This window comes from Hyperolius riggenbachi, chromosome 4, assembly GCF_040937935.1.
Source record: "Hyperolius riggenbachi isolate aHypRig1 chromosome 4, aHypRig1.pri, whole genome shotgun sequence".
Lineage (NCBI taxonomy): Eukaryota > Metazoa > Chordata > Amphibia > Anura > Hyperoliidae > Hyperolius > Hyperolius riggenbachi.
This window is the reverse complement of record NC_090649.1, coordinates 94263121-94285574: the sequence shown is the minus strand read 5'-3', so window position 1 is coordinate 94285574 and position 22454 is coordinate 94263121. Positions and strand designations below refer to the sequence as shown.

The 22454-nt window shown below is 45.1% G+C and overlaps 1 protein-coding gene across 2 annotated transcripts in view; it reads right to left on the bottom strand.

Moving 5' to 3' along the window:
• ADAM17 (ADAM metallopeptidase domain 17) overlaps positions 1-21704 on the bottom strand; it is a 109870-nt gene extending 88166 nt beyond the window's left edge. The window contains exons 1-2 of one of the 2 annotated variants that reach the window (XM_068280316.1): positions 21549-21704; positions 17096-17377 (exon numbers count right to left, since the gene is read on the bottom strand). In XM_068280316.1, coding sequence (XP_068136417.1) covers positions 17096-17216 — 121 coding nt within the window. In that variant the 5' untranslated portion in view covers positions 17217-17377; positions 21549-21704. The remainder of the gene's footprint in view (positions 1-17095; positions 17378-21548) is intronic. The other variant, XM_068280315.1, reaches the window with a different exon arrangement.
• Between the last annotated feature and the right edge of the window lie 750 nt (positions 21705-22454).

Below are 22454 nucleotides of genomic sequence, written 5' to 3'. Positions count from 1 at the left end.
ACATAGTTCTGGTCATACCCACGGCCCAGGGACCTCCTCTCTAAGACCTCAGACTGCTCCCAATAGTCCTGCTGTCTGGTGCAGTTTCTTTTAATCCTAAGGAATTGGCTCCCAGGGACGGATTTAACCCAATTAGGGTGATGGCAGCTATCCGTCCCTATGTAGCTATTCCTATCGGTCTCTTTAAAATAGGTGCGTGTCCACAGTCGGCCATCACCTTTATTGATCTCCAAATCAAGAAAGTGCACCTTGGACTGACTACAGTCCATACTTAGATCAATGTTAAGGTCATTGTTATTCAAAACCTCAATATACGTTTTGAGGTCCTCCTCCGTAGAGTCCCATATATGATCACCAGGTCGTCTATGTATCTGGCCCATAATAAAATTTGTGAGCTGTCACGGCTTGAGACTAAATGGATATATGAACTGGAGACATTGGAGCCTAAAGGCATCAATATTGATATTGACATGAATTGTTTTTTAAACAATTCTTGAGTGTTTAAGGGTAGCAATACTGATGTTGACAAGTAGTGGAGGTGTTTAATATGACTGATATTGTATCCCATGTGATGGAGGGCACCCAGGGTGCTATTCTAGTGCAGCACAGTGATTGCTGCATATTATGGCACTATAACTTTAAGAGATATTACAAAGAGTATTTTTATTCTAATTGTGTTTTTTTATTAATTTTTATTAATTCTTATTCTATTGATATAGCATAGCGAAGGTCTTGGAATTATAGTATTGTATTTTTAAAGGCTATTCCTGAAACTAATGTTATACTAATTTCATCTGCATAGCTTTGCTGCTTGATTTAGATATGAGAATATAGTTGGCACAAAGATAATTTTGCAGCGCTGTACTGGTGTATATTATATAAAAGTTTCATGTCGCTATGGTAACCTAGTGAATCTGACATGTGAGGGGGGAGTTACTTCCTGGATGGTGGCTGGGAGGTGTTTAGGAAATAAAAGGGTAGCGTGGACGTCACTACAATTAGCCCCTGATGAGCTGTTACCAGCGAAATGCGTAGGGCGTGGCTTGAGTGACGTCAACTCGCACATGCGTAACGTGTGACGCGTACGCCAGCAAGTGCAGCAGAGTGGTGTCACTGTTGTGATCCCCGGCGCGGCGTTTTAACATACTAGCAACGGCGCTGAGAGTTGTATTAGACGGCGAGAGGCGGCCACCCGGGAGCTAAGTCCTCTTAGCCTACACCTTTGTAACCCATCCGGCTGCCTTATGAACTTTTTTTGCCTTAAAGCTTGTTTTTAAACTTTTTTATTGTAATAAAAGAAGATAATGCACGAATAGAGGCGGGTCCTCTTGTTTGTTTTTATCTCCACATTTCACACGATTGGGAAGGTGAGCCCAGCAGAGCCAGCAGTCGCTGGAGGATACTCAGCAGCCAGAGAGGCGACGGGGGGCCCAAACACCCCCGGAAGTGAGGCTTAGTCACGTGAGACCTCAGGATCTGGTGAGTCTGTACCCGCAAGGGGATCTGCACTTCCATATTGTATCAAGTGTGATTATTGTGGATAAGGGGGAGCGCATGATTATTTCCTGCATCGACTGGCAGAGCAGTTTGTCACAGACAGACAATGTGACGTTGGGGCTTTGTGAAAACACATTTGCTTGATGGAAATTAAGGACTTTGGTAACTAGGAGAGTTTGAAGCTTGTATTTAGACCATACACCAAAACAAATGGATTTTTGCTACGCATTAAACAACTTATAGATTGATAAATGGTTTTCATGAGAAGAAGACTCCATTGATAGAAGAGTGTCTTAATTTAGGCTTATAATTTGGCGTGGCTGTTTTGTATACAAAATTCCTAAAATGAATTCCAGTTGACGTCTGTATCAGTATCTAGCCATTCCAGTAAATTTAATTTAGCTTATAGTAGCTAATCAACTTGCGTGTTAGGAAATAGTCTAGGGCGGTTTATTGGCAGCTTATGGAGATCATATTGGTCGTATTTTAGGCAACCTCTGTCAATGTATTTAGTCATTAGTGGTAAAATGATAGCCTTATTTTTTCAGGCAAATCTATGGCATAATTACGCCTGACTACCTCACATCGGTTTAGTTGGGGTGTGTATCGACCAGCATAATCGCCTATATTACATCCAGGATCTAGGTAGCTTACTGATGTAGGTGGCCATTCATTTTTTGCAACCTCTGTAAGAGCATGTTCACACTAAGGGTGCTTTCGGGATTTTTTAAAGCGGTATTGTCACCATAAAAATCAAATTTCAACAGCAACTGGTCTGGGTGTATTAAGTGATAAAGATGCTAATCCTGCATTCAAAACTTTTTTCTGCTGTTATGGTTTGGAGTTATCACATACTTTAGGAGCACTGGCCCTGGTGCCAAACAGTTGAATGCTGGGAGTGATTTTTATCTATAATATATTCCTCCTCTTCCATTTATTTCCCTGCCTAGCTGATCACTTGTGTTTACAAGCAAGGCTGGAGGTGACTCCGCGATTGAATGTGTAAATAAAAAAAATAAAAATACTCTGGGAGGAGGGCAGCTAATGAATACACAATGAGCAAGAGAAGGGAGGGGGGGGGGGAAACAAGAGTCAGGGAGGATAAGAGGTCAGCATTAGCTTGGCAAGATGGCTACTGCCTGGAATATGATTTTCTGCTTTTCCTTTATAAAATTCACTGGAATCATTACGTGGATAGCACAATACATCTGTTATGTAAGTAGAAGTAGTATTTATCTACTTATATATGTGTTTTTTATGTCTAGGTTAGCATGGGTGTCGATTGTTCTTTAAGCGCCAGCGATTTTTGAAAAACACCTGAAAAAAAAAAATCACTTGTGCAATCATTCCCTATGAGAGTGTTCACATATGAGCGGTTCGATTATGATCCGCTCACCAAAGCGCTGCCTGTACCATTTTCAGGGTGATTTACCTATAATGGCATGTATAGGAAAATGGCAAAGCGCTTGAAAAAGTGCTTTGTATAGTGATTTTCCGAGCACTTTTAAGAATAAATACATTGTATTTTTTATTTTCCGGGTCAAAGATTTCATTTCCTGACTTGCGTAAGGAAGTAAGAAAAAAAATCGCTCTGCAAAAGTGCTTAGAAGCGCACTGTAAAAACTAAAACTAACGTGCAGGTAAGCGCAAAAAAAAAATAAAAAAAAAAACCACTCACAAAAACGGTGGCGTCAGCGATTTTAGATATGAACAAGGCCTAAGAGATTGTTTTTTTGGTCAGTTTTCACATTGAGAAAGCATTTTCTCATGTTTTACAATGTTGATATTTCCTTGTCTCACTATCTCACAGGAAATTCCATAGGGGTTGATGTGACCATTTTGACCAGTTACTGGACTGTATGTGTGAGAAGCTTTGGAGAGGTTTGTTTGGGTGTAGGGGGATCTTTGAAGTTACTGCAGCGAGTCTTTTAGTAGTGTTGCAAGAATTTGAATGATTTTTTTCCAAATTAAAGCGTAATTGTAAATAGATTAAAAACAAACAGTTTTTGAAAGCCCCCAGCAGCCATCCTGTCCTGCTCCGGTCCTCCACGAGCCACCGTTCTCCCACCACCAGCTACTTTCGGTTCTGCTGCCGGGCCACTGCGCAGCTCTGGCCACGCGTATCCTTTCTTCACGTTCCAGTTTGCAATAATGCAATTTGTTGACGGGAGCGTGTAAAAAGGATACGCTTGGCAGGGCTGCGCTGACCTTTACTTACGAACGGAGCAGCAGCGAGAGAACGGAGGCTTGTGCAGGATCGGCGCAGGACACGACGGCTGCTGGGGGCTTGCAGAAGCCCCAGGTAAGTGAAAGTTTGTGTTTAATATATTTACAATTCCGCTTTATTGGCTTAAAAGAAAAGAGCTTTTTGTAATTATCCACTAGCTAAACATTTTTCAATAAAGAGGTGCAGTTGTGCAGCATATACCGTACTTGGTCTTTCTTGTTTTGGGTTCTAATTTATTTATTTATTTGTTGTATTTATAAAGCGCCAACATATTACGCAGCGCTGGACATTCATTTAGGTTACAGACAATATTTAGGGGTGACAAACAGCAATATGACAATACAGGAATACAAGAAAACCAGATCACACAGCACAGTATGAGTACAAGGTAATGCTTAGTCAGTCACTGGATGGGAGCATGGAGTTAGGCAAGTTAGGTTCACTCAAATGCATAGCATGGGTGCACAGTAATAGAGGTGCATGATCAGGTAGGACACAAAAGGAGTGAGGACCCTGCCCAAAGGCTTACAATCTAGAGGGAGAGGTAGGGACACGAGAGGTAGGGGACCAGAGTTCGGCTGGGTTTAGAGCAATTGTGAGGGGTGGTAGGCAAGAGTGAAAAGGTGAGTTTTGAGGGCCTTCTTGAAGGTGTTGAAGGAGGGGGCTGCCCTAATGGGTGGAGGTAGGGAGTTCCATAGTGTCGGAGCGGCTCTTGAGAAGTCTTGGAGGCGTGCATGGGACTGGGTGATGCGGGGGACAGTCAGGCGAAGTTCATTGGAGGGGTGGAGTGAGCGGCTTGGTGTGTATCTCTGAGTAAGATCAGAAATGTAGGTTGGACAGGTTTTGTGGATGGATTTGTAGGTCAGACACAATATCTTGAATCTGATTCTGGACTGGATAGGAAGCCAGTGGAGGGATTCACGGAGGGGAGTCGCCCTGGTGGAGCGATGGGAGGAGTGGATAATTCTGGCAGCCGCATTCATGATGGACTGCAGTGGGGCTATTCGGGTCTTAGGGAGTCCAGACAGAAGGGCATTGCAGTAGTCGAGGCGGGAAATTATGAGGGCATGGATGAGGAGTTTGGTGGTAGCAGGGGTCAGGAAAGGGCGAATCTTACAGATATTACGAAGGTGGAAGTTGCAGGACTTTGTGAGGTTTTGGATGTGGGGAGTGAAGGAGAGTGCGGAGTCCAGGGTGACACCCAGACAGCGGGCTTGAGAGGTAGGGTGAATAGTAGTGTGGTTAACAGTGACCTGCACATCTGGGAGGTCCAGGGATGACCGGGGTGGGAAGATCATAAATTCCGTTTTGTCTAGATTTAGTTTTAGGAACCTAGCGGACATCCAGGAGGAGATGGCAGATAGGCAGGAGGAGACCTTGTCCATGGTAGTGGTGGATATGTCAGGGGTGTGGAGATAGATTTGGGTGTCATCTGCATACAGATGATAGTTAAAACCCATGGAGGAGATAACCTTGCCAATGGAGGATGTGTATAGGGAGAACAGTAGGGGGCCAAGGACCGAGCCTTGGGGGACTCCCACTGAGAGGTGGTTGGGGGTGGACGAGGACTCATTGAAGGAGGTCGTGAAGGAGCGGTTGGAGAGGTAGGATGAAAGCCAGGTCAGGGCGAGATCGTGAATGCCCATGGATTGGAGGGACTGGAGGAGTAGGGGATGATCTACTGTATCAAAAGCTGCTGAAAGGTCAAGGAGGAGGAGAATGGTGTATTTACCTTCAGCTTTAGCTAAGGCAAGGTCATTGACCACTTTGGTAAGAGCCGTTTCGGTTGAGTGGGCAGGCCGAAATCCAGATTGCAGTGGGTCTAGTAGTGAGTTGGCATTGAGGTACTGGGTCAGGCGTTTGTGAACCAGACGCTCAAGGAGTTTTGAGGCGAAGGGGAGGAGGGAGATCGGGCGGTAGTTGGAGGGTAGCGAGGGGTCGAGGGAGGGTTTCTTGAGCAGAGGCAGTACAGTGGCCTGCTTGAAGTCTGAGGGGAAGGTGCCTGTGGATAGGGAGAGGTTAAACATGGTAGTGAGGACTGGGGCCAGATCCGTGAAGTGAGGCTGAAGTAGATCAGAAGGGATAGGGTCAAGGGGGGAGGTAGTGGTATGGGAAGTCTGCAGTAGGTGGTTGACCTCCTCAGTGGTAGTAGGAGTGAAGGAGGTGAGGGGAGGATAGGGTGGAGAAGGAGTAGGTTGTGAGCAGGTGGGAGGTGAAGATTGAAGATTGGATATTTCCTGACGGATGGAGACTATTTTGTTGGTGAAGTGGGTGGCTAAATCTGTGGCAGAGAGGGAGGAAACAGAAGGTGGGGGGGTGGGTTTAAGCAGGGAGTTGAAGGTGCTAAAAAGACGCCGGGGATTGGAAGCTTGTGCTCCGATGAGCTTGGTAAAGTATTCCTGCTTCGCATGAGCAAGGGCAGTGTGGAACTGCTGCAGGTTAGTCTTGTACTGTAGGAAATCCTGGTTTAGTCGAGTTTTCCGCCATTTTCGTTCAGTGGCGCGTGTTTCCCTCTGGAGGTTGCGAGTATGGGTAGTGCGCCAGGGCTGGGGGTTAGGGGGTCGGTTGCGGCGGAATATTGGTGGAGCAGCTTTCTCTAGGGCTGATGAGAGAATTTGGTGATACTGAGCTGCAGCAAGATTAGGACAGGTTAGGGTGGGGAGAGTGGAGGATAGGCCATGGAGGGAGTCAGCAAGGACGCCAGGGTTGAGCTTGCGTAGGTCTCGCTGCCATCGACCAGGTGGGTGGGCGGGTAGTTTGGAAGTGCCTTCCGTGAGGAGGTTGAAGGCGAGAAGGTAATGGTCTGAGGGTGGAGATGGTGCGATGTCGAGGTCTGCAATGGTGGTGGATTTAGTGAATATAAGGTCGAGAGTGTGACGTGCAGTGTGAGTGGGGGCGTTGGTGTGTTGTACTAGGCCATGTGAGTTGGCTATGGTGAGTAGCCGGGTCGCAACAGAGTTCTAATAATGTGTGCTACCAGTGCTAGCACCTGAATAGGGGTGATTAGATTTAGTTTAAAGGTATTTGGTACAGGTTGTTTTTGCTTTGGATGTGTTCACATTATTCTAACTCTGCATGCAGTTTTTATATTAATATCTATGGCCAGTCTCCATTGCAGCTCAGCCGTTATAACACATGCGTTGTGCAACTGACCACTGTGAAAAAGACCTCTGGATATGCAGCTGAGCACGCACACTTAGCTTCTTTGAATATTGATTTTAAAAAAAAAGCCATTTTACGCATTACGTTATTCCACTACAGTTCCTCTTTAACACGCAACATGCAGAATGACTGCACATCACTGGAGTTCTGCAGAAGGGCTAGAGTGTAGAAAAACAAACATGTGGAAATACAACAAGTTGTGTAAGTGGACAGCTTCATGGTATGTGAAATAACAGGCCAAGAGATGACTGATCTGATCTCTAGTCAGCTGAGCATTGTGTAATGCAGGTAGGACTTTCCAGGGCTAAGATGGGTAATGTGAAGCTGCAGGATTCTGACCAGTCAAGTGACTTTACTGAGATGTAGCAACGGCTACTTAAAAGGATATTTAGATTGATAAACCAGCATTTTCCACAAAGATGCGTTTGAAATACAGATCAGAAAAAAATTGGCAGATTTTGAGTGCCTTTTTCTTGGTAGTTTCAAACATTTTTTATCATCATGTAGTTTTAGGGCTCTTTCACAGTGCGACGTTAATGTCGCACGTTAGAAAATGTTCCAACACAGACTAAACGCACAGCAATGCAAAGTCTGTGCGACATTCACAGTGCACATGTTGCTTTGTGTGTAATGTGTAGCAATATTTAAAAAGTGCTGCATGCTGTGCGTTATAGGTGGTTTTAGCCGCGTTAGACTGTTTGCACATGCTCAGGAATGTTGTTTTATCGTTTGTGTGCAGGAGAGGAGAAGAGAGCCGCTATTTTGCCTAGCCACATGGCTAATTAATATTCACTGAACTGCAATGCCGGTTCTCTTCCTGCTAGCAATGATTCATATGAAACATTCTCTGCCTGGTAGCAATGATTCATATGAATCATTCTCTTCCTGCTAGCAATGATTCATATGAATCATTCTCGGTTCTATCGAACGAAAACGGCGCACCAAGAGCCGCATAACGCAGCTCTATGTAGCGTCCACATTTAGCACCACCATGCGTTGTGTTAGGGGAACGTTGTGCGACCTTAACATCCCTGCAATGCAACGTCCCACTGTGTAAGAGCCCTTAAGGACAACTGAAGTGAGAGGGATATGGAGGCTGCCATATTTATTTCCTTTTAAACAATGTAATTTGCCTGCCTACCCTGCGCCTTTAAAGCCTCGTACACACACTTGATTACATTCAGCTGAGGCAGCCAATAACGTCTGCCCCAGCACGAACCGTGTGACAGGTAAAGTATAACTGGATGGGCATAAAACATGGTGGGGGGAGAAAGTGGCTAAGTGTTTTTTTTTGTTGCATTCGTGATTATCGCATGCCGTTACCACCGCGCACCCTGCATGACTGCCAAAGAAAATCTCCTGCATGTCCAATCGATACATGCGACTAATTTCTGCCTGACATGGATCGAATTGTAGATCGCACATGCTCTTGGTGGCACCAATTTTCATTAAATTCGATAATTAGCGAATCTGATGGTCAATCAGCCGCCAAGTCTATAAAATGTATGGCCACCTTAAAAGTGGAAAATCCCCTTTAAGGCCTGGTGCACACCAAAAACCGCTAGCAGATCCGCAAAATGCTAGCAGATTTTGAAACGCTTTTTCTTATTTTTCTGTAGCGTTTCAGCTAGCGTTTTGCGGTTTTGTGTAGCGGTTTTGGTGTAGTAGATTTCATACATTGTTACAGTAAAGCTGTTACTGAACAGCTTCTGTAACAAAAAAGCCGGCAAAACCACTCTGAACAGTCGTTTTTCAGAGCGGTTTGCGTTTTTCCTATACTTATCATTGAGGCAGAAACGCATCCGCAATCCAAAAAATGCCTCACCCCGGGAGGATTCGTTTCTGCAAAACGCCTCCCGCTCTGGTGTGCACCAGCCCATTGAGATACATTGACCAAGCGGATCCGCAGCAGCAAGCGGCTGCAGAAACGCTGAAAAAGCCGCTCGGTGTGCACCAGCCCTTAGTAACAATTCTAGGTCAGGGCTGGTGGACACCAAGAGCGGTTCGTCTTTTTCCAAACACAAACGCAGGTCCTGCAGCATTTTTGCTGATTTCTGAGGTGATTCAGCCTCAATGTTAGTATAGGAAAGTGGAAAATCGCTCTGAAAAGCGATAGATCAGAGCGATTTCCCAAGCGTTTTTGTTACAGAAGCTGTTCAGTTACAGATCTACTGTAACAAAAGATAAAATATGCTACACCAAAATGCTCCAAAAACCGCTAGGCATGTGTAGAAAACAGCTCTGCACATGCCTAGAATCTCTCTGAAAAAACACTTTAAAAAAAAAAAACACGCTGAGCATTTGCGGATACGCTAGCGGGTTTTTTTGGTGTGCACTGGCCCTCACACAATATACTTCCTGTCAGCTCAAACACATCTGTACATTACAATAAAACAGATAAGCTAGACACAAAAGCGTGTAAAGGAAAATGCAAATACCTAGAACGTCACGCTGTTAACCATGCTAAGCATGGAGATATTCATTCATGGTCACACACACATAAGCACAGAGACAATGCAGTCTGGATGTCGTCCAAGCTGAAGTAATATAATGCTGCAAGAACATTTTCCCTTTTAATGTTGAGCCAAAACCTCCTGAGTGTACATATCAAGAGAGCAATCCATCCACGCCACAGAACGTGTGCCAGCATTCCCGACCAGCCTCGTCCTCAGCCTCCCGAGCAGTCCTGGTCTGTCCTCAGCTTCCCGACCAGCCCCGTCCTCAGCGTCCTGTGCCTGATGTCAGTGGGGAAAGGTCTGGGCTTCCCGATTCAGAATTATGACTCCAGCTCCTACCGCTAAAAGACCTCAAACAAGCCAATCTCTCAGCTGTTCCATTTACAGAGAGTTTATCATCCCAATGGGGCTCATTACTTCCCACACTTCAAAATAACCACAACACGATTCTAAACAAAGGAAACAACCCTCTTCTGCAGGAGCCACAGAATGACTTCCTACATCAAGATAATGCCTCATTACTAGACACGTTTCTGAATGAAAAAAAAAAAATCATCAATATTTACCACCTCGCATCACTCCATTTTAGATAAGATCTCAGCAGAGGTTTAATCTAATATCACTCACACCATCACAAGCTTTATACTGCTGGATGCAATAAAGCTAACAGCAACCTAGTTCTCATACCACTATCCGTGCCCCCCCCTGCTCCCAGCCATGTTGGATCTCCCAAAGAATGTTCTCCCCATCAATGCTCAACTGACAAAAAACTAATACCGATCAAGGGGGATTTTTTTATTTCAAAAATAGATTTTAATTGTATTTGATATTTTTATCGATTCGAAAGGCCCACACACACCACCACCAAAAGTTGGCCAAAAACAGACAACCAATGACATTACCTGCGATGGTGATGGAAAAACGTTGTTTCCGCACACCAATATTGCAAATGACCAACAAATTGAAGCACTACGTGTACAAGCAAAAAAACGACATTATGCATGAGGTGTGCATTCAGTAGAACAGATTCAGTGGCCTAATGCACAATATCTGCAGAACAATCGTCTGACTTTCGTGCCCCAGATGAATCGGGCAAATATGCCAGATGTAGGTCACTCATCCTTATTTGATTACATTTCCATAGTTTGATGGCCAATCAAAAATTGCACGTGTGTATGCACCCTTAGATTTTCAAACATTTATGATGCAAAAACTCCAGAGCAACACACACAGTGGGAGGAAGCCCCAAGTCAGGGGGTAGACATAAAAACCAGCCCAAACTAGCATCTCTCCCTAATACTGTAAGGGCCCATTTCCACTGTCTCGCATGCGATTGGAGTAAAGTAGCAGACGTGCGTTTTTAATGCAAATTTGTGAAAATATGCATTTTGAATGCAAATGTTCACATGTTTTTTTATCCTCCATAGCAACATGACAGGAGTGTGACTTCACAGGAAACGAAGAAGAATGTTAAAGTGTAACAGTCAGGCATAAAATCAATTCTTTATTTTTAGCTGGTAAACAAGTAATATGGATGCTAACCAGGTAATCCAAAAGTTAAAATCACCATTACTTTTCTTGTTGATAAATGATCATTCCCCAGTTTACCTGACTCTTATTTGGTACAATGCCGCACAAAGGAAGTTGCAGGGCATGCTGGGTTGTCTTTTTTTGCTTCTCTAATTCACCCCAGACTTAAAGAGACACTGAAGCAGAAAAAAAATATGATATAATGAATTGGTTGTGTACTATGAATAATTACTAGAAGTTTAGCAGCAAAGAAAATATTCTCATTTTTATTTTCAGGTATATAGTGTTTTTTCTAATATTGCATCATTCTATAATATGTGCAGATTACACAACATTCAGCATTCAAAATGATTCTTTCAGAGCAGTCTGTGAACTAATGACCTCTCCTCTAGCAGAGAAAAAGTAAATAGTTCAATAACACTTGCGATAATAAAAGTCAGATAACAGCCCTCTCCACGACTTTGAAAGTCGCAGAGCTTAATTGCTTTTTTGCATAGAGATAAACAACTGCAGTTTCTTAAAGCGGACCCAAACCAAACATTTTTTTTTTATTAAAAATATTTAGTTGCACCACTCTGACACATACAAAGATAAATAAACACTCCTTCAAACCTATGATCATTTCAGTGCATGCTTTTCACCCTTCTCTTTTCATGGCTAGGGTTATACTGGGGGCAGCCATTAGCAATTCCTCCATTGCCGGACACCATTTACTCCTCCAGTTTGCCGGAAAAATACCGGCAATTTGAAAGGAAGGGAGGGGTTCCTCCAATAAATGTAAAATATTTTATATTTGCGATCATGCAGCTGAAAAAAGGCTGCTATTTATTATTATAATTTAGAAAATAGATTTTATTTCTGAAATCTTGTATTTTTAATTTGGGTCCACTTTAACTCTTCCTGTACTGGAAACAATTAGAATGATGTATCTGAACTTAATGTTTTATTTCTTAGCTGTACTACACATACAAATCATAATATCATAATTTTTTTTCGCTTCAGTGTCTCTAACTAATGCAGCCAGATTGGCTGAAGCCTCTTTCTCTCCTGTTTTCTCCGCCCACACCTCTGTTCCTCTCTGATTGGCCAATATTTCTCAAGCTGAGACTATGCTCTTTCTATAGTGAAGGACGGGCAATGCATGCACAATCAGGCAGAGGAGAGTAAGGGAGGAAATGACAGCAGGATTGGCTTCAAAAGAGCCACACATAATGAGAAATGCTAAAAAGGATTTTCTCTTTTTTTACTGTAGTAAAATCACTAAAATAAAAACGTGGACAGTGCAATACATATGTAAGTAAAAATAGTACAATGTAGAACAGAAAAACACTTGGCACTCAAACCCAGTATATGTGCATGGGGGGCAGGCTCTGCATTTGCTTGTTGTTCAATCAATACTTCCCCTCTTCCAATCACTCAAACATATGGCATATGACTGAAGCTTTGGACGTGCACCGGTTTCAAAATCTGTAAATGACAGTCTATCAATATGCGTACAAAAAGGTACCAAGGACGCGAGCACGTGAACAAGCGCCAGTCGGGCGCGAAACGGCTGTAGTGCCGTCCATCTACCCCTGGTCACCCGCACCCCGCACTCCCCGAACACTCTCAACAATGCAGGTTTGATCCATCCGTTTATGACCATATACGAATGTATTACTGCAATATTCTTTTTGGCAAGATGCTGCATTAAAGAAACTTAAAGGGACTGATGCCCGGCCTGCCTTTTTGTACGCACATATGTAAGTAACGCAAGTACTTATCTACTTATGTATGTGTTTGGATAGTATGGCTGACAGCTCCTCTTTAATTGGGAAACTGGATGCAAAAATTTGCATCAAAAAAAATAAAAATAAAAAAAAAACCTGCAAAAATGTGAATTCTATTATATGTGATCTGCATGCAAAACAACAGATGGTGCGAAAATCTGCATCAAGCAGTCCGTTTTTTCCACAGCGGAACAGATAAAAAAAAAATAAATAAATAAAAAAAACACATAAAAAAAAAAACAAAAAAAAAAACGCATTCAATGGAAATGACTCCATTGAAATTGCAGTGGTGCCAGTGCTAATGCGAATTTTCGCAATGTGAATTCACACTCAGTGGAAACGGACTGTAAAAAAATCTTGTTACCTTAATGGTATTAAAAACATAAGCTGTGCAGCTGGGAATCTGAAGCTTATCTACCTTCTCCAAGCTCTATCAACCTTCCTCCCTATAATATCTATGATCAACTATTGTCATTCACTGAAACTATTACAAAAATGTAAGCATGGGGGCAGATTCTCATGGAAATACATATATGCCAGGCCTTCTCATTTGCCATCTGAGCAATCCATATGCAAACCAAGAAGCAACAGTTAGAACAGAGTATGGAATAACGGACTGGTTCCCAACTGGTAAAGGAGTGTGACAAGGTTGCATATTGGCCTCAATTCACTAAGCTTTATGAAACACTTTATCAAATGTTTGATCATTTACCTCATGGCTAAAATCTAATTTTGAATTCAATAAGGTGTTATATATTAATCGAATGCTTTATTGATAAAAACGTTCAATATATCTATAACACCTTTGTGAATTCAAAATTAGATTTTACCCATGAGGTAAATTATCAAACGTTTGATAAAGCTTAGTGAATTGAGGCCAATGTCTCATTATTTAACTTGTATGGCGAATATGTAATGCGGAAAGCTGGTTTGGATGAGTCACATGCTGGAATTAAAACAGGGGGCAGGAATATTAACAATCTGATCCAGCCTTTCTCAACCTCTTTACCCTGGAGGAACCCTGTAAATAACTTTTGGATCTCAAGGAACCCCTGCAAACAATTTTTTGGTCTCGAGGAACCCCTACATTTATTTTTCAGGAGGCATGGTCTTTAAATAGGTTAGGCTGCTAATTTCACTATCTCCTATTACACTGCCATCTATTATACTGTCTCCTGACCACCCAATTTAGTGCTTCTAGTTACAGTACCACCTATTATAGTGTGCTCTATTATACTTCCCCCACGATAGGGTAAAATGCCAAGAAACCCCTGCAGAGTCCTCAAGGAACCCTGGTTGAGAAAGCCAGATTCTGATCTATGCCGTTGATACCACTCTGATGGCTGAAACTAAGAATTAAAGAGCCTAGTTACGAAAGTGAAATAAGAAAATGCCAAAGCTGGTCTACCGCTTAACATGCTCTAATGAACCATACGCATAAGAAAAAGGAGAAGAAGTTGTAACAGATTTCATCCTGGGATCGTAGTTGTGTCGTCGTGTGTATGCGCAGAGCGCTCACGGTCATTCGATTTAAGGATGCACGTCACCCAGCAGCACCTGGGCACTGCTCACCGACATGGGAGAAGCTTTGGGAGGTCTTTAGAGCATAACTTCGGAGGACGGAGAAGAATAGGGGAAGCGGTGAGCATGAGCAGAGCTTCCTACACATGCCTGATTCCCCCCACCCCCGTTTTTAAAAGCCCTAAGGCAGGGGTCTCAAACTCAATTTACCTGGGGGCCGCAGGAGGCAGTCAGGATGAGGCTGGGCCGCATAAGGAATTTCACAATCGCGGCGCATCGCCGCCTCTGCCCACCCCTCTCACTCTTCCTTCACAGAGAGGGGCGGGGAGAGGCGGCGATCTGTGCGGCGATTGACGTCAGGAGGGGCAGAGCTGAAGCTGAAAGCTATGCCCCTTCCAGGAAATGCCGGTGGATTGCCCCCCGGGCGATTTGGGGGCTCTGCAGCCCTCGTTTAGCGCCGGGATGCGGCGGATTACTTGGGAGCACTGAAGCGAACTATAAGGAAGCTTTTGCCGGCGAGGGCCACAAAATATTGAATCGAGGGCCGCAAATGGCCCGCGGGCCGCGAGTTTGAGACCCCTGCCCTAAGGTATCCTTTAAAGGAATCATCAGGCGAATCTATTGCAAATCTGATTTACTTACCTGGGGCTTTCTCCATTCCCTCGCAGCTGTCTGTCCCACGGAGAGAGTTTGTCCTTGAGGATGTCCTTACTGTGCCTGTGTGAAGTACCGCTGTCAATCCAGCCCACGTTGTCCGTGGCATACTGCACAGGTGCAGCTGACAACGTGGGTTTGCTTGACAGTGGCGCTTCACGCAGGCACAGTAAGGACGACCTCTAGGTTGGCCTCTGCACCGTGCGGGGAGCCTGGGATGGCGGCGGAGAGCGGAGCAGTCAGCATGGGACAGACAGCTGCGAGGGGCTGGAGAAAGCCGCAGGTAAGTAACTCAGATTTGCAATAGATTTGCCTGATGATTCCTTTAAGTGACTCAGCAACACCTACACTTCACAAGATCCCAAGAAAGTATATCAGAAGCGTGGTAGTAATTTTGCATTAAAGGTGCCTACACACATCCAATCTTGATTGCCCAATTTGACCTTTTCCATGTAGTATGAGGGCCAACAGAATTTGAATACCTAGAACTGATTGTGTAGATAAGGTAGTAAATAATGAACCTGCACTCTCCTCTACAACATTGGGAAATCATGAAAGATTTCTTTATCAAGGCAAGCACTGGTCTAAACCAAGTCTGTCTGCCAAGTTAGGCACACGTAAGGCCCGTACCCACTATGCATTTTTTACGTCAATCTGATTTTTTTTCTCTTTTTTTTGGTGCAACGAGCGATCATTTCCATGATCTCACAACGTGGCTACAGCTGCGCGATTACACAAGTGACGTTTGGTGACACGCAGCAATAACGACCACCACAGAGAATCTGATCTTTGAGATCCCCAACAACTCCTGCACAAAGTGCCGTGATTTTTTGAACTCTCACATTCGCGCACGCCGTGAGCCGTCATGTATACCCACCGGCAGGAGGATGGATCAGGTAATGCTCGTTGCTGGGGACGACACTATGATCTATCTTCCTCCATTGTTAGGGGAATTTATTATTATTATTTAGTATTTATATAGCGCCGACATCTTCCGCAGCACTGTACAGAGTATAATGTTGTCTTGTCACTAACTGTCCCTCTGAGGGGCTCACAATCTAATCCCTACCATAGTCCTATGTCCATGTATGTATCATGTAGTGCATGTATCATAGTCTAGGGCCAATTTAGTGGGAAGCCAATTAACTTATCTGTATGTTTTTGGGATGTGGGAGGAGACCGGAGTACCCGGAGGAAACCCACGCAGACCCTTAGGAGAACATACAAACTCCTTGCAGATGTTGACCTGGCTGGGATTCGAACCGGGGACCCAGTGTTGCAAGGCGAGAGCACTAATCTCTGCGCCACCGTACTGCCCAGCTTAAGGGCCCTTTTCCACTAGCGCGGAAAAAGGGCCGAATCCGCAAAGTTTCCCCGCAGGCAAATCGCTTGGGGAAACTCTGTCATAGGAAATAATGGCGCCGCCGGCCGAATAGTTTGCCCTTGCGATTCGGCCGGCATTGCCCACAGTTTTTGCTGCGAATTCCATAGCCGTACATGGCACGGCTTCTGGGATTCGTCTGCATTCCCTCAGACCCAGAAGTGCCGGCGCGCGTCTCCCAGCCGCGCACGGGGGCTAGTAGAAATGGGCCCTTAGACATTGGGAGATTCCTTTGGTACGTTGCACCTTGAACTAGTCAAACTGGGTCACCTTGACCCGGAAGTAGTACTGTGCCTTACATGCCGCGTCTGAGCAGTTTGGCAGCTTGTATGCACACTTAGAAGCCCTTGGCTGTTGCGACCACACTCCCGGCGGTCTTCAGGATGTATCAGTGCACGCATGGTGTCCTTGAGAACGCATGGTGTCCTTGCGAGGGCTGAGGGTTTCTAAGTGTGCAGGCCTGTTGACAGTCTGCCGAACTGCACAGTACTGCTTCCAGGTGAAAGATGGCGACCCAGAGGAGGATTGGGGGGCGCGCAGTCCACATCACGATACTTTATGCAGCAAATAAGGTAGCTGTCAAGTTTTTTTCGTTTTACTTTTTTTCCACACAGTAAGAGACCGACAACATTTATAAAAAACAGTGAGGTAAATGCATCAAAAATGAAAGAAAAAAAAATGTTGCCTGTTCATAGCAAGAATATTCTGCATTCCATTTCTAGTCTGAAGATAAGAGTAATCCATATGTAATTTCCTGATAAGAGAGAGATCCGCACTGACAGCATACAGAGCCTACATTTATCCAGGTGTGTGAAAGACTAGGTCTATGCTGCCACACAGCACATGCTTAAATTTCTTTCTGCTTCAAACCATGGAAAACCAAATAAACCTTTCTTACCGTGGTGTTTTCCAGAAGTGTCTCGTGCGTGCGTCCCGGACACAAGTTCTCCTGCCAGCAGTTCGGGGGACAACAACAGCTGCAACGCAACTACCATGGCCAGACCCACGCAGCCAGCCATCCTGTTATATAGTGAGGCTGTCCTGCCTTATTTAAAGAAAAACAGCAGCTGAAATTAGATCCAAATCATCAGAAGCAGATATGTATTTCCACATAATTGAATGAAAAACGCTGATTGTTCATGGTCTCCATAGAAAAGCAATGTGTCCAGGGCTAGACCACCTGACAGAAATCACAGAAAAACAATATATTAGCACAGTGCGCACGATAAAATGAGGCCCTAGTTTTTAATCACGTTTCATAAATGTTGGTCTGTTTAGGTCTCATCCCCACTATATAAAGTCTATATGTAGTGCATATAGTATCCAATATGGATGACATCAGAATTGCATAGATTGCAGTGCCTGATGTTCCCGCTTATGCACAATGCAACACAGTGCTGTCCCATTCAATGTCACTGAATTGTATTGGTACTGCAATAGACAGCTACAAAAGGTCCCATGCGTTGCTGTAAAACTCATGGTTACCTACACTGTTTAGCAAGTATGAAGCCTTAAAGCACACCTGAAGTGATAGGAATACGGAGGCTGACATTTATCATTAGAACAAATCAATACTTACCCGGGGCTTGCCCCATAAGCACGTGCGAGTGTCTCACCGTCCTCCCACAGTCTGCCGTTCAGCCCCGGTAATTGCTTCACTCACGTCAGTCCAGGTCTACTGTACCGGAGGTCCGTGCATGCGTAGAAGACCCAGACAGGACCCGACTGCGCCTGTTACCGAGGCTGATCGCCGCTGAATGGCAGATCGTGGGAGGACGGCGAGGGACTGGAGGAAGTCCCGGGTAAGCATTGATTCGTTCTATTGCTTAGTCTCTGGTACACTTAAAACAATGCATAATGCCCGGCTGTCCTGCTGATCATCTGCCTCTAATACTTGTAGCCATAGACCCTGAACAAGCATGCAGATTAGACATTTGACTGAAGTCTGACTGGATTAGATGCATGCTTGTTTCACAAGTGTGATTCACACTGCAGCCAAAGAGATCAGCAGGAAGCCAGGCAGCTTCTCTTGTTTAAAAGGAAATGATGGCAGCCTCCATATTCTTCTCACTTCTGTTGTCATTTAAAGGACAACTGTAGTGAGAGGGATATGAAAGCTGCCATTTTTTTTTCCTTTTAAGCAATACTAGTTACCTGGCTGTCCTGCTGATACTCTGCCTCTAATACTATTAGCTGTAGACCCTGAACAAGCATGCAGCAGATCAGTGTACAAGATACAGAGGCGCCAAAAGAATAAAAGGTAATTAAATGAACTTAAAAAACCAACTGGTTAAACAGAGGAGGCAGCGGTGGTCTTACCCCCTCCAAACAGACACAGGCAAGGACTGCGATTCAGACAGTCAACAATTTATTCGGAACTCCAAAAAACAATGCAACGCGTTTCACGGGCCATACATCCCGCTTCCTCAGGCAAAATACAGTAGGAGTCACAGCATCTGTATTATATCAGCGAGAGGCGCCGAGCTCGCTGATATAATACAGATGCTGTGACTCCTACTGTATTTTGCCTGAGGAAGCGGGATGTATGGCCCGTGAAACGCGTTGCATTGTTTTTTGGAGTTCCGAATAAATTGTTGACTGTCTGAATCGCAGTCCTTGCCTGTGTCTGTTTGGAGGGGGTAAGACCACCGCTGCCTCCTCTGTTTAACCAGTTGGTTTTTTAAGTTCATTTAATTACCTTTTATTCTTTTGGCGCCTCTGTATCTTGTACACTACATTGAGTCCACCCTGGGTGGAGGGTTGTTACCCTATCTTCCTGTCTACAGAGAGCGACTTTTTATTCCTGAGTGGGGTCAGGATTGTTCTCCCCACCTGCCTATACAGTGGTTGCCTATTGGTAACCCTGGTTTGTGAGTATAATTTTAACTTCTCATTTATTTTGTTGTCCCCAAGACGAATTACACTATTGGGGCTCTTGGTGTCCCTCTGCTTTATGCAGCAGATCAGGTGTTTCTGACATTGTCAGATCTGACAAAATTAGCTACATGCTCGTTCCTGGGCAAAATAGATCAGCAGATCTGTCAGGCGCAGTGTTCTCCCCAGAATTTTTTTCCAGCCGGGTGGCATGAAATAGTAGCCGGGTGGCATGAAAAAGCAGCCGGGTGGGGCGAGATGAAAATGCACGGCAACTCTGCTTACAGCATAGGAGGAGGTAAAGGTGGCGAGCCGATGACAGCCGGGTGGTCACCAAATCTAGCTGGGTGGATCACCCGGCTAAAAGAGCCTGGGGAGAACACTGAGGCAAGTAGTATTGTTTAATGGGAAATAAATATGTCAGCCTCCCTATACATCTCACTACAGTGATTTACTTACCTGGGGCTTTCTCCAGCCCCTATGTGTCCCTTGTCGCAGCTCCACTCCAAGCCGGTGGCTCAGGGTCCCCTCTGTAGTAGCTTGGGGATCCGGCCAGGAAGGAAGCTTCTGTATATGCGGGCTCCCATAGCACTGCGCAGAACACCCCCGGCCACAAGAGGGCGACAGCAAGCAACAGAGCGTATGCGCAGAGGCCACTGACCTGGCCAGGGTCCCTGGTAGCCCAGCTTGGAGCGGAGCAGCGGCGAGGGACACATAGGCTGGAAGAAGAAGCCCCAGGTAATGAAAGCAATATATAATAAATAGCAACAATTTGCAACACTACACTTTTCAAATTAGGTTCCTCACAAAGGCTAGTGCCATCAGTACAGGCACAGAGTAAAGTTCTGTTCACACTTCCAAGCGCAGACGGTTTTGCAATCAGAGTACAATGCCCGAGATCACGTGCCATCTGCACTGCCATGCGCTGCTGATCCCATTCACTACATTGCCAATAGCGTTTTAGCACAGCACATGTAGTCTGAACATTAGACAGTGCAGTCTATGCACTTCTGACATTCTTGCGTGTCATAGTGGATAGCACTCTCACCTTGCAGTGATGGGTCTATGATTCAAATCTGGACCAGGACACTAACTAAAGTTTGTATGTTTTCCCCATGTTTGTGTGGGTTTCCTCCTGACACCCCCCCCCCCCCCACTCTCCTCCCATATTCCAAAAACATACAGATAAGTTGACTGGCTTCCCCAAAGTTAGCCTTGAACTATGATAAGAACACATAACTATGGTAGGGATTAAATTGTGAGCCCCTGAGGCAACAGCAATGTAGACGATGTCACACCTTCAATTTTGATTGGCCAATCACTGACCAATTTTACTCCTTCCATGTACTTTAAAGGGAACCAGAGAGGAACGGGCTGAAAAAATATGAACAAGCTTTTATACATACCTGGGGCTTCTTCCAGCCCCATAAGCCTGGATCACTCCCACGCCGCCATCCTCCGCTTCCTGGAACCGCCGTTACCGGGCCCGTCACTTCCGGCGGACGCGGACAATTGTCCGCATCACAGGGGCTCCCTCCATACATGTACGCATGCGGCTGCACAGCAGGCAGCCTCATGCGTACTGGTATAGAAGAAGCTCCGTGTGATGCGGCGAATCGGCAGCGTCCGCCGGCCGACTGGCGGCAATGACGGGACCCGGTGGCGGCGGATCCAGGCAGCAGAGGACGGCGGCGTGGGAGCGATCCGTGCGTATGGGGCTGGAGGAAGCCCCAGGTATGTATTAAAGCTTCCCCCTAACCTCTCTGGTTCCCTTTAAGGCCAGATCCACACTTTAAGCACTTTGTGATTAATTAGCGCTTTCTGAGTGCCTTTTAAAACAATTCTCCCATTCACTTTCATTAAAATCACAGTAAAAATTGTGCAAAAATCACTATGATCGCGTATGTGAAAAAAAATCACAGCTATTTATACCACGATTTTAATGAAAGTGAATAGGAGAAATTTTTAAAAAGCACTAATCAATCACAAATCGCTCAGAAAAAGCGCTTATAGTGTGGATCCGGCATGAGAGTTTACTTACACATTCTGTTCTAAGTATTCAAAATCTGTTGACATTCATACTACATGGATGTGGTAAAATTGGTCAGTTATTGGCCAACCAAAATCGGGTGTGTATGTACCTTTTGTAAGGGATGAAGGTTACTAGAACGATGCGAACACACTCTTGTTCAGTCCTTGTCTATTCAGTAATCAAAGACTGAGTCAAATATAAGACATCTCTAGTTCCTAACCTAGTTTATCTATCAAGAACCCAAAAAAAGAAACAGACAAGAGCGCTGGTGACCAATAACAAGTGGGCAACGCCCTCTGACACAGATGATAATGACACAAAACACAGGTGACAACATCACTAGACACTGGAGCACATCCGATAATGGACACAGTAATAAAGCATCCGGTGGTACAGCCATGCACCAGAGTGACCGGAAGTCATAGGCACCCCTGTGGTCACCTACCTGCTCATCGTGTACCCGGATACGCCTGGGCAGCGAACGAGGACGACAACAGGCGGATGCACACAACTCCCCGGCTACAATGAAACAAGATCATCATGCAACAAGTCTCTTCCTACACACAGCCGGGACTACATTCCGCCGACAAGGATTACTCCGCCCTTTGAAACGCACAGCAGAGCGGGTGATTCGCCTCACGTCACATGACCAGCATAGCCACGTGATACTCCTCAACTTCCTCCGGTCAGACTCAGTGGTGGTCACTTGAGCCGTGGAGAGTAGAGATGGGAAGTTCGGATCTTTTCAATGATCCGGATGATTCGAATCGGATCATTGAAGAGATCCGGATCATTTTACTACCGGAAGCATTCGGGGGTGAAATGAACAGCAGGACAGGTCTGTGGACAAGGAGAGGGGGGTGGACACACAGAGAAGGGGAGAAGATGGACAGAGGGCAGGGAGTGGACAGAGAAGGGAGGAGGGACGAGCAGAGAGCAGAAATGTTTGCACGTAATACCCACATGCTGAAGTCATATGCTTTACATATATTTCACCTATATGCTCATCTGTACACTTTGAAAGAAAAGGTCGCACAGTGAAAGAAAGCATTCCCAGAAGTGAAGTGCAGCTGTTTAGTGCCGAGTGCAGGAGGATTATATTGCCTTTCAATCACACTGTCTGCAAAGTTACTGAGCTGTGCTGAGCCAAAAGTTTCCAATGTGATCACTGTGCAGCACTACGGAACAGACAGCCTGTAATGAGCAGCACGTTATAGCCAGTATGTGTGCTCTACACATATCTGGCAGTGGCACCCATGTCCCCTCTCTCTCATCTACCTGTCCCTTCAAGGCTGCCTCCCCTCCAACAGAGCGATCCATCTCTACTGCTCTGCTTCCAGGACCCCGCTGC